Source organism: Accipiter gentilis, chromosome 7 (assembly GCF_929443795.1).
Source record: "Accipiter gentilis chromosome 7, bAccGen1.1, whole genome shotgun sequence".
Taxonomy (NCBI): domain Eukaryota; kingdom Metazoa; phylum Chordata; class Aves; order Accipitriformes; family Accipitridae; genus Astur; species Astur gentilis.
Genome location: NC_064886.1, coordinates 18,828,729 through 18,841,800, shown reverse-complemented (window position 1 = coordinate 18,841,800; position 13,072 = coordinate 18,828,729). Strand labels below are relative to the sequence as shown.

At 41.3% G+C, this 13,072-nt stretch overlaps 1 protein-coding gene across 1 annotated transcript in view; it reads right to left on the bottom strand.

Moving 5' to 3' along the window:
* Positions 1-13,072, bottom strand: part of TMEM132B (transmembrane protein 132B) — a 259,981-nt gene that overhangs the window by 140,592 nt on the left and 106,317 nt on the right. The window contains exon 3 of the mRNA XM_049806661.1: positions 6,854-6,994. Within this exon, the coding sequence (XP_049662618.1) occupies positions 6,854-6,994 (141 nt within the window). The remainder of the gene's footprint in view (positions 1-6,853; positions 6,995-13,072) is intronic.

Here is a 13,072-nt window from a genome sequence, read left to right as displayed (position 1 = left end):
AGAACCACAGCTTTCTACAATAATTTGTCACTCCTACCGCTGTTAATTTGTGTATTATTTTTTATGTCCTTTCTAAGCTACAGTGAGCTGTCAGTGCTTTTATCTTACAGAAACATTTCCAAGCAGGCTTGGGTTCTTTTACACGAAAAGGCATACATGTAAAGAATAAAGGTTAGTTAAAATTCTTATAACTCAGGTTTTCTTTGTGACTCTATTGAGTCATTTATGTTTGAAAACATGTGTGGATGCTTCTTACTGGAACACTCTTTACACAAAGCAGAACAGACTTCATCACTCATAATAGAGGTCACAACCTTAAAACTGGTGCATTAAAGATAAAATCCTCTTCATCAATGGCTCAAGAGACAGTGCTGTCTTAGGGTCTGGCCACAGGCCAGAGAATTAACTCCTTGCAGGATCTACAGGCCATACGCACTCTACACTCAAAGCACATTTCTTTGCCCATGACGCCTCTGACCTAAGGAAAGCAGCGAGTGCATAAGAATAGGAGGGAAACACCCAAGCCAGTACACTGCACCACATAGTCTATGACTTCTTCCCACACCTTAAGCTCCTCTATTTTTTAATTCAAAACCTTCCTTTTCAAAGTAGCTTAAGTATGGCTTCATGGAAGTATGGCTTTCATGGTGGAAAGAGGCCCTAAGGAAGTCCAACTACTTTATCTACAACAGACTAGTCTGGCAGGGGGTGACAGCCATCAGCTTTCCCTTCCCCATCTCCCTGGCTTTTTTTCCTCAGCTCTTCTCTATTCTTTCCTCTCTGCTTTACACATCTCCTTGTGTTTCTTTGCTCCCTCCGCTCCTTTTACTCATTCACTTTAGTACTATGTGAACTTAATGGCATCCAGCCCACTGCCTTTACATGGGCCTAAAATAAGACAGAGCAAGGCTGGCTGGCTGTACCAGTTACTGCTGTTTTGTGTAAAGCAACAGATGCAATTGATCTTCTGTCAGTCAACTCTTGTTGCTGATGGCACTTTAAACGCTCGGTGTCCTGGGGCCAAGCAAGTTCCTTTGGCAATAAACACATCAGTAAGTATTCCACTGTGCGTCCTGATGCCTTCCCCAGTGTGGTTAACAGCACACTGCAGTGTGCTACAGCACGCTGCAGCCACCCATCTTTATACGCTTATTTATCTTATAGAAGCAACCAAGCTCCTCGTTCTAGCTTCAGCATGCCCTGTGCTGTACCAACCAAGAGCACAGGCACCCCAGATACAACCAAACTGCATCCTCCGGAAGGCTGAGTCACTGAAGTAAATCAGCTCATCAAACAACCAGGATCACAGCAGGCTCTGTTTTGGAGACAGTGGGAATCTCTGCACCACACTGCCATTTCTTCATGGCATATGAGCTCGGAGGCAACACAGGACCCAAGTATGTCATTCTGGAGTAGAGTGGTGGGGAATTCAGTGCAGAAACACCTCCAAAAAGCTGTGAGAGCGAGCTCAAATCTGGCAGAGCTAGCGCTGAGTACGGTCAGGAAGCCTCATAACACCCAAGTGGCTCCCAGGTGGAGTGTTTTCCTATTGCCCTTGGTAAAGTGAGGACTGGAATATGTAGTGGAGAAAATGGTATTTCCCTCAATAAAGGGATAAGAGTCTCAAAGCTGTCTGTCAAAGAGAGGAGGGAGAGGAGAGAACCTCAGCTCTTATTTTCAAGACATACCCAAAGCTTTAAAAACAAAACCAAATGATACATGTTTGCTCAGTTGATCATCAGCTCCAGTAACACATATTTACTTTAAATAAATATATGCACATATCTTAACTGGCAGCCAACTTTACATCTTCCTTTTGAGTGATATTTCTGGTTCAAAGGGTATTCCCAAGCACAGAAAAAGAAGAGAATTATTTTAAAATAGGAGGATCTATTTGCATACCTATAAATACATGAAGTAATTGGTTTTCCCAATTTAAAGATATATATATATACACACACACACTACAATTACAATTTTATAAAGTCATTTAAATTATTTGAATTCTGTAAACACCCCTTAAAATGGTAAAGAAATTGTATTATTATTATTATTATAGAATCTTAATTTTTTATTCAAGTTTAAAGATAGATGATGTCAAATGCCAGACAGCTGAGCTGGTCTGCATCAATTAAAAAAATATAAATTTACAGGCAACAGAATAAATACTTCTGAGGACACTTGAAAAAAAATCCCTCTGAAGATTTCACCCTCCCTACTTCTGCATTGTGAGTGTCCCTCATGCAAGTTTAATTTATGCAGTGATGGATATCCTAAGACATAGAAGCTGTGTTACAGACATGGAGATAAAATAATCCCTGAGTGAGAAGAACCAGTTTGGTCTCAATAACACTATACTCAGCACTACAGGTAAAATCAATTTCATTAACTTTGCTAGTTAGCATAAATATTAACTTTGCCAGTTAGCATAAATATAACCTTTCTGATTAAAGTACTAGTTTGTCAGATAGTCAGACTCTCCTCACCTGGTAATAATCCAATACAATTTAATGACAGTTTTCATGACTAAGGAAAATGATCTCTTCACAAACTCCCTTTCAAAGCAGAGTTGCAACTCTCTGGCCTAAGGTTTTGTGTTTGACCCATCGCATCTCTCCTGAACCAAAGGCCAGGTCACATTAAGGTTTTGTTCTTCGGCTTTCCAGCAAGGAGACACTGAGCACCATGAAATATGTCATATTGTGGGGCTTTTCAAATGAGACTATGGAAACTCAGCTCCGGCTCACCAATGATTTGAAATAACCTAATCCTATAAAATGCTAAATCACTCTGGCAAAGTTCCTGAAATCCCATTCCTCTGGGTATCAGCGCTATGTTATGAGGTACCATACCTTGCCAAAGACAGACCATGCTCTAAGGGCATCTTTTCAAGCCCTCTTGCCCTAGTCCTTCTGCAGCCTAATTTGTGGCATGTTCCTGAGGTGCTTCCAGAGAACTCCAAGGTGCAAAGGACAGAAGAATTGCAAGGCTCAATCCATCTCTTGGCAAATACAGTGGAAAAAGCCTGCATGGTCTTTATAAAAATAGGATCCATTTTCTGGAAACCACAAAGGATTTGTTTCTGGTAGATTCCCAAATTTTGGCCTTCTATTTCAAAAGCATTTTTTGCAATAATTCAACATATAGCCCTACACCACAGGGTAAGATCCCAGTCCTTCACAAACACAGCTGTTCTGCATGGGAGGCTCAAAGCACTCGATTTTTATCTAAGCCCACCAGCCCTGACTTCCTCTACTCCTTGCAAGATGCACTCTGCACTCAATGCAGAAATCCATAAAGATCCTTTCCTATGGAATGGAAGTGCTGGGTGCCCGCGGCAGGTGTAATGCAAGAGTATTTGCGCTTGAAGTAGAAACTGTGTCTTTTTGAAACAAAACACACTGCTGCTTCAAGTAACCCTACCAAAATGAGATTCACAGAGTTCTGCCCCAAGGAGACAATATGAGGGAGAATAAATGCAGATGACAACAATCAATCTCCTTGCTCAATGAGCTACCAAAAAAGTCCTTTGAGATGGCAGCAGTAAGGGCAAAGCAAGGCTCCACACAGAGCAGAATAGATGGGTGCATATATACTTGTGTGTGTATATTTAAAATAAATCTCTTCATTTTATGCTCTTTGTTCAACTCCATCATCAAAAAGAGGTTTTAAATACAAGCTTATGGGACTACTAAAGAGGTGAATTTATGAATGTATTCCTAACAAAACACACTCTGGAAAGCTTTAATCTATGAATTGTGACAACCTTGGACAAAATGGATTTTTAATAGAATATAATGTAAACTGCCTGAAACATTGTGATAAGGAATTTTTTTTAAGTAATGCACAGAAAAGGCATGATGCACTCTGCATGAAAGGAGGAAAGGTCTTAATTTAAAGCTTTTTAATGAACACTCAATTTGCGTAGGGAAATGTGAGAAATGGAGATGAAAAACTCATGATAACGATAACACTGCAGAGGGGAGAAGGAGAAAGATTAGAAAAGTAAGCAAATTTGAAAAGGCTTCAGCCAATAATGCTGGCTAAATGGAATGCAGACTGGATTACGAACATGTCACAGTCCAAAGCCACTGTTCTCCTTGCAGGCAGTGTTTGTTGGTGGCTCTTATCAGAGCTGCACACTGGGGAAGAACGAGCAAACCAGAGTGCAAAGCACTGGAGAACAGACCTCTCTCTGAGCTAAGGGCAACAAGGATAGTCAGAGATTTCAGCGAATGCAGCTGTGACTTGCTGGAGTTTCTCACTTTCACCGAACCTCCCACAGCTGTGCCAGCCCAGCCAGCTTGCAGGGCTGCCGGGGCTGTCCGCCCACTCGCAAAGCCCAAGGGAGGCTGCAAAACCATAGCAAACTCGACCATCTCTTCCTCGGAGAAAACTAGCTACGCTCAGTCCTGGCTTATGCACTTCTCTACCACCAGTGTAACGCCAGGCAAGTCAGCAGAACTGAAATTACTTCCAAGAGAGAAAAAACTGTCTCCCTCGAGGTAGACACCGTTCTGTTTACTAATAGCTTCTGCTCTGCAATGAAAGAGATTGATCCTGCACTCTCACTCATACATAAACTGCCTTTAATGAAGCTCCTTGAATTACTAAAAGGAGGAACAGATGAATCAAGTCTAGTGACAGTTTTGCCACATTGACCTTAACAGAAGCAAGTTCAGGCCTCTGCTCATTTAAATGAAACAGCAGAACCCCCACATAAACACAACATTCTTCAAAAGAAACAAGAGGGCCACCATTATGACAAAAAAGGCAAATTAAAGTAAAGATAAAAGTTAAATATTTACTCTGAGCACTACAATATTTGCAAATCTGGAAATGATCTTCAGCAGTTTCTATTTGCATACTTTAATTAATCCAAAAATATTAAACTAATCTCACAAAGGAAAGGGTCAAAGTATTAATTAACTTGAGATTTGTTGCTTTTGTGCAATTTAACAGTTCAACACAAAGCAAAAATCAGTTTTAATAAAAACTAAGTTACTGTGACAGGTATAATTTCACGGATTAGTGAAACCACGTACAAGGCAGTAAGTTTCAGTGTTCATCCTATTTTTTGTCTAACTTTAAAAATAGTTGTTTCATTTCAATAGAGAGATTCCTCTGTAACACCAAATGATCTTAATTCTTCCTTTAACCTCAGCATTTCATTTTCAAATTGATGGCTTTCCACCTTGCTCTGAACAGAACAGAGGTCACAGTTGTTTTAGCAAAAAACCTGACTGCAACGTTCAGCAGAGAGCAGATACTGCACAACCACCCAGATCAGCCACCTGAGCTAATTCAGGTTGAGATTTCACTGCTGGAGCCATCATATGTCATCACGCAGCTCCAGAACAAGCGCGAAGATTTCCCTCCGAGACAGTGTCTCTGCTGGCTGAGCTCTCGCCCCACCAAAGGGACTCACTGGCTTCTTTAACAGCTTTTTGGAGGAACTGGGAAATCTTGCCAAAAAAGGGTTTGGAGACAAAGCATACAGCAACAAATCTGGCTGACAGAGCTCTGTTTTACCAGTACAGTAGCCTGTGAAACACCAGCAAAATAATGATGGAAGGTGGCTAGAATTTCCTACATCACAACCTCAGGATTGTGACTTTTGACAAATGTGCTTAGGAAACAAGAGGGGACTTTCTTCCCCCCACCCCACCCCCCTTTTTTTTTTTTTAAATGGGGAGGAATTGCATGAAACAGCTAGTGAACCAAAAGGTTTGCCTGGCATTTCATGCCACAAAGCTCTGTAGCACTTGACTTAACCAGAGACACTGAGCAGGGAATCACCTCCCCTCACTTCACGCGTTTACAATGCAAATGTCTGCATCCCACTCAGTCGCCTCCACTCTGGATCTTTACTGGAGAGAAACAGGCACTTTTCGCTTGCTATTCATCAGGCCTGTATACACATCCAAGAGGACTCTCACCTTGGCAGTGCCTATTTATCCCTGTTGCTAAAAAGCAAACTCACATTAAATAGCTTTCACCTCAACACTTGTATCGCAGATACCCAGAGCTAGGTGGAATTAATTTATTTCTCAAATACAGCTTCAGAAACTAAACAGAGTAGAAACTCTGCACTCTGGCAACAATCTTCCTAGGTCTAAACAATTATTAACAACCATTTTTCTCCCTTACAGGAGCTTTTAGAAAAAGATGGATGCAAAAGACTCCTCAAATAAAAATTCTGAAAAAAGTTCTGTGATTTCCTAATGATGATACAATTTCAAGCTAAACTTATGCACAGTGTACTTTAAGTGTAGAGTAACTGCATGATAATGGAGAGAAATTGCTTGTATTGTAAAATACATAATTCTGACTAACAATGTAAATTTCTCATTAACTTTGATATAGCTTGTGGGAGCATTACCGTAACAAACGTACACAGCATTCATGAGACAGTTCATAGACACTCATAGGTGTTTTGCAGCAATAATGAATAACACTTAATAGTTATTACTTTCATAGCTTTTCAAATAAAGAAGACAGCTTTGTCCTATATTGCTTTCAATTATTCTTCATATTTCTCTGTTTTAATCCTTTTGTTTCTATTGGCTCTTTGGCAACAGGAATTCTCCTGCTACCCTGAAGGTGCATGAAAAGCAAATGTGAGCCAGGACTAGTTGGCTGCCTCCAGTTTAATTAGATAATCTACTTCCAAAGCTCAGAAGTGAAACAAAAGGAAAAAGCTCTCATCAGATCACCTGTAGCTCTTCCAAGGAGGCTGAGGAAGAAAAAAATACTGCTATTAAAAGAGCAATACAACTCATTCAAGATGCTGTTGTATGTCTCTCTCAGCATTTTAGCAAGGGTTAATGCACAAAAGCTCTTGGCAGCTTACCTGTTCTCTGCATTTGGGTCATTGTGCACACATGTGATCGTGGCAGTGGTCCTCGCACTGTCCGTTTCTTCTTGAACCCCCCATTGGTCTGCATCACTGACTCTGATGTCCATGATCTTCACACCCGGGGCTGTCCTAATTCTGTTGGGGAACAACAGGGATTGCTTTAGTTACAGACCTCCTACCAATAAATCCAGAGAGGTAAACAAGGAAGATGAAAGGAAATATTTCCTCTTCCATTAGTAATAGACTGATACATTGCTAGAGTAAGTCACTCTGCTTTAAAAATATAAAACAGGTCCAATCATTTTAAAGAGATGAAGTATGAGTTTCATTACGTACAAAGCCAGTTAATTTTCAGCTTGAACAATGTGGAAAGAATAAGAATGCTTTCTGCTTCAGTGGCACCAGTTTGATATAAATGAAACAGATGTGACTAAGCATAAGTTGATTTAATTTGTTGCGTCTGTCCTGCAGTTTAAGATGGAGAATCAGAGCACTGTGGTATAAAATATATCCTCCTGCTTGAGAACCTTTGGAAGCAAGGTACCTTTTAATATTAGGGTGATCTGCATGGGAAAAAATGTGTTTCACTGCTCAAAGACCATAACGCAGGATGGAGAGAGAAGGAATATGTTATCCTAGATCTGGGACTGAGGGATGAAAATAATTATGCCACTGTACTGGGATCTATCAAACTGGGCATGTCAAACTCTTGCTGCTGAAAATAATATGATGCTGACATGGGAAACCTTGATTTCCTAAGCACAGCTAGGGTCTGAAAGCAGTTTGGTAGTTGGCAAATGTCACCATTTTTTGGCTTAAAAAAAATTTGCTAAAAAAAAAAAAAGTCCATGCTCTGCTGCAGCTCAGCGTTAGGAACAGATTGCCAAGGAATAGGAAACAACTGCTTTTAATAGCAGGGACTTCGTTTGTGCAGCTTGACTCCTGAAACAAGCCTGGGATTTCAACAGGAGTGCTGCAAATATGCCTGGAGAACAATTAGGCAGAAAGCAACTGCTGTAGCGCCATGTTCACCACTACTGTGACTTAATTAATTAAAAGCAAAGCCAAGAGGGACCTCTTAGTTGTATGGTGGAATGAAACAGCACTGCTGAGACTTGAAGCGTTACTTAACAGTGAATTGTGATGGATTTGCCCCGATGCCTCGTGGCCAAGAATTTCCTTTAAGATCTAGCTGAGTTCATGGGTTTGGATCAAAGTAACTTCAAGACTCAATGGGTGGTCTTTTCCTCAGAGAAGGAATTAATTCATCCTGCTTTTATGATATCCTTATTTTTGCCTGCAAGGCTTTACTTACTTGATGGGCCAAATTCATGCCTGGCATAACCAATCTGATGAAAAATGTTTCCTGTAAGGATAGAATTTTACTTGATATTTTTCTAATTGTCTGCTTCATGTTTCTCCACAGACATTCAGATCTCCAAACAACATGCCTCAAAGCTTATGTGCCCCTTTCCTATCATCTCCTCTTCTTTTTTCAGATGAACATTCATTTATTCTGTAGTAATTACGCTGGACCAAATAATTCCTGCAAGACACCTACATGGCTTCATTTCAGACTGACTTGTAATTTACAAGAGATAGAGAATTAGGCCTTCAGCAATGGATTAAATAATTTTTTTCATTAGACTTAGTCGACCACTCCTGAAAAAAAAATCATTAGGGCCTGACCAGAAAAAAAAACCCACACCACTTTTTAAATTTTCTCTTTCCCAGTCAGAATTATATATTTTTTTTAACAAATTTGCCTCCCCACCACCCCCTCAATTTCCCATGTTTGTTTTTTTTTTAATATGTCTAGAAACCTCCACCTCAACTTTCCACCCAAGTCAAAGCCCTGGTTAATTAAAGGTTAATTGAAGGGTAGGAGATGCTGTGGGGCGGGGGGGGGAGGCGGGGGGAAGGTGGCAAATGACACAGGACAGCTGGATTTCACCCTTGATTTCAGGATTCATCAGCCTTTTTCCATGTGTCAGTAGCTGTTGTGTTCTCCTACACAGCTTTCTACAGATACCTTCACTCTGCAGCATTTACTTTCATCTACTCTGATTCGAATCTAGGAGGTCAGTTTACCCCAACAACAATGAAAAGCAACATGGCATAGTTCCCTGCCACACTCGAGCAGGCTTTAACCATGCAGGACTCCTCTGCAGCTCCCTTCTTCGTGGAAGTGGAAGCTGCTGCTCCTCTTTACCTCCATCAGTGGTCCTCACATGCAACACAGGCATAAGGATGCAAGAGCCTCAAATATCTGCATCTATCTACATGCCCAGCTGTTCCAACCTCTCCAGACACTCTGCACCCCAAAACACTGGCTTCCCTCTTGGGCCAACCCCTCAGCCATGTCTACCTCCCTCAGCTGAGGAGCTTTGCTGTTTCTTCTCTTGTACCTGAATACAGCTATGAGATGCTTGTTGCCTGTCTGGACATCAGATGAGGCTCTCTTGATGCCTGTCCTGTTGGCTCACAACTTGTATTCTCCTTCAGGGCACTGTCCCTTAACGGGAGGCCTTCTGGTTTTTGGCAATGCTGTCTTGTTGACTGTGCCTACAGCTTTTGCATGCTGCATCTCTACCGTCTTGCTGGGTTAGCATCAAGTGAACATCGCATACTCTCCTCCCCAGCTACATTTTCCAAAAACGTCTCGGAATGTTGCATTTTAGGAAAATTTCCAGTCTAATCCCCTGCAATGCATCTGCTCTGGTGGGCCGAGACAAGATGTCATTTTGCATTTTTGGATATCAGTAGAGCCAGGAAGGTTGAAAGAAGGAAGAAACTGAATTCAGCTTCTCACTTAGGAAAAGTCAAGAAATTCAAATTAAACCAGCCTACACATGGGAGGTTTGAGCCTACTGTTCTTCAGATAAGTGATTCATATCTTTAAATCTGCCCCCAAACTCCACAGGCACAAAAATTATTGCAAGTCTTGAGGACTGAGGCTTTGCAAAAGCATAAGAAATTCCTACCAGAGCAGACATTAACTGGAGAAAGGACGGTGAATGGCTAGTGTACGAGCCCAGGCACTGGGTTTATTGCCCTGCTCTGTGCCAGGCTTCAAATACAAGCTTGAGTGGATCATTTAGTTTTCTTATACCTCCCTTCCCCACATATAAAATACTGGGAAGTGCTGCTCTTCCAACTCAAAGGGAGCTGTAAGGATAAATAGAATCGCTTGAGAAAAGTCTGATGTCCTTTAAATTTACCAGCTGTTCAGCATGACTTCATATGGTGTAGAATATCACTTTGGCCAGTTTGGGTTAGCTCTCCTGGCTGTGTCCCCTCCCAGCTTCTTGTGCACCCCCAGCCTACTCACTGGCAGGGCAGCATGAGAAGCTGAAAAGTCCTTGACTTAATGTAAGCACTGCTCAGCAACAACTAAAACATCAGTGTCCTACCAACATTATTCTCATCCTAAATCCAAAACACAGCACTATAGCAGCTACTAGGAAGAAAACTAACTCTATCCCAGCCAAAACCAGGACAACAACTAAGATAGCTTAATTCCTTTTTTATAAAGATAATTGTGAAATGAAAAAAAAAAAAAAAGAGAGAAAAAGAAAAAAAGGAACAAAACATGATAGCCAAAAATTTGGCAAAACTAACATTTCATTTCCATGAAATACTTGCTTTCTGAAAAGCAGAATTTTCAGACAGAAAACTGTCCTGTTAAAAAGCACTTGCCCACCTTTCAAACATTACAACTTACATGGCATTTTGATAATGCAATTAGCAGAGATGTAAATGAGACAGTGGAATACTGAATGAGCTCACCAGAAGTTAGCTGGCAACAGGGCCCCCCGCTTCAGCCTATATACAGCCTGTATCACAAATGAGGTGATCACTATTTATTCACGCTACTCTCTTCTTTAGGGGTGGAAGAGGTCCAACAGAAATGGGACACCCTCAAGCACTGCCTTTCATGACACTTATGCCCATAAGATCTTAAGAGGAGGTAGCTGGGGGGTGGGGGGAGTGTCAAAGCTATAAAGAACAGGGAATCAATGAAACAACTGCTTCACGAGTGAATTTAGTCCTCTTCTCCAGCTATAAAGGCAGAATAGATGAAGCTGCTTTCAATTTAGACTGCAGAATACATTTGGTATCCCTGGCAGTGTTTTCTTCCCTGAGCGGTATGTCCTCCATTTATTGTAGAATAAAAAGATGGAAACATGATAGACAGAATGGAGCGGGCAAGCAGAAGCATCCCCAGCCTGCCAACTTGGAACGACCAGAAACTACTTTAAAATGCATTCCCAGCCTTAAATGTATGCGACCCCATGAATTTAGCCGCTCTAAACCTCCTCTCTCAGTTATTACAACAGAAGGAAAGGAGAAGGTACAAGTAATCACCAGGGCTGGAAAGTAACTTATGGGCTGCAAGAGGGATTTAAACAGCTGAGCACTTAGCGGAAGTGGTGCAGGGACTTCCACTGCCTCCCAGTCAATTAACTGCAAAATCTGAAAGGTAAATGCTTGCTTGCAATACACCCCCAGCAACACTCCCAGCAGCAGTAATTGAGAAGCAAAATCTTGGCAAAAGGAACTTTAAAATAGAAACAGAAGGAAAAGATATTTAGGAAATAAAACAGGAATGTGCTCACAGCAGATGGAAAATGCTCAAAATGATGAGGAAAAAAAGACTTTTTCACAGCTATTTTAGAAATCCTCTCATCTCCCCCCTTCCCCATTATGGGGGAAAACATGATCTGAGCTAAATTCACTCTCAATGACGTACTAATAATAACAGTTACGATAATAAATTTCATTTGTAATTTCCAACCATTTCTGTAGTCAGCCTTTCAACATGCATTTTTAGCCCAATTAAAAATAAAATCATTATCCTTCCCCTACAGGAAATCCAAGCTGTAGGCCAGTTTAGTTAACTTGCCTAAAATTATACTGTCTCTGCAGAGCCAAAATGAGGGTCAATACATCCTGATTCCCAGGCTTACACTGCAGCTACCCCTACCCATCTTTAAGACCAAACCAGAGCAGAGCTGAGTAATTCCGAGCCCTCACAGAGCATTTTACATATTTGAAGAACTGCACAAACAGCAAGCAATTAGTTCTGAAGGAGGTCCCTGGGGAGTTTCTAGTTAAAATACATGTGTTTTAAGATTCATTAAGCCAAGCACTATAAATTAAAATAATCACTGAATTCAGACATAACATCTGGGGACTTTTGGGGTGTGAGATGGGCAGTGTTTCTATATAGGAAGGAATAGAAGCATCCCTGTATAGGGGGAGGAAGCAAGTGGAGTTTTCTGGGAGACAAAAGGAGATGAGGGTACGTGATTCACAGTTGCCACATCCAAGCACATTCCGTGGCACAGTCAGGGAGTTCATTGGTGTAAGTGTATGAAAGCAAAACCGTCTGGGAAACACTGTTACAGCAGATGGAGGGCTGAGGTGGAACCAGAACTCCCCCAGCAGAGGCACCATCCCTCTCTTTTGTGTCTTCCTAAGCTTCCTGGCTAAAATTCTCTATGGTAATCCAGAAACACGAGGAAAATGAAGTGATGCAAAGTCACCCAGAAAACACATGGCAGAACCGGGAATTACGCCTAGAGCTGCCAAGCAATATTTTGATATCTTCACCATGAACCTACCCAGCTCTCCTGCTCCTACTCTAGACCCACTAATAACAGACAGTGTGTCCTGCAATGGCCATGTAAGACCAGCCTGTGGGCAAATATGCTTTCTGCTGCTGTGGGCTTGCAGTATGTGTGAAATGAGAGTGTCCCACCTAGCAGATAATCATCCTGCACAGCGTCACCTCTTACGGAAGTCAAATTTGCAACAACTCAGAGGATTGGGTCCTAAATCTTCACAAGCAAGTGTTTATTTGCTAAAGTATTTTTCCAAGAACTTTACTTCTTTGTTCTTTTATATTTTAAAAGCCCTGTCACAGATTTATGTGCAAACTACTTCCCCATCAAATTCTCCTTAAAATAGCAACAGAAGGCCAGCTGTGTTTGTTTCCATGATTCCATATTAATGTCACTATAAGCAAAGCTATCTTTCTAAGTATGTGTAATACACATCAAAATACACAAAGAACCTGCAAAGATCCAAGCCCTCTCCAAAAGGTCACAAGTGTAGAAGCATAAATAATAGGCTGCTTTATTGCAAAGTAAAACAAGCAGCCTACAAAGCCCTGCGGAGAGGTGTATGTAGATGGCAGGCAGATGGCAA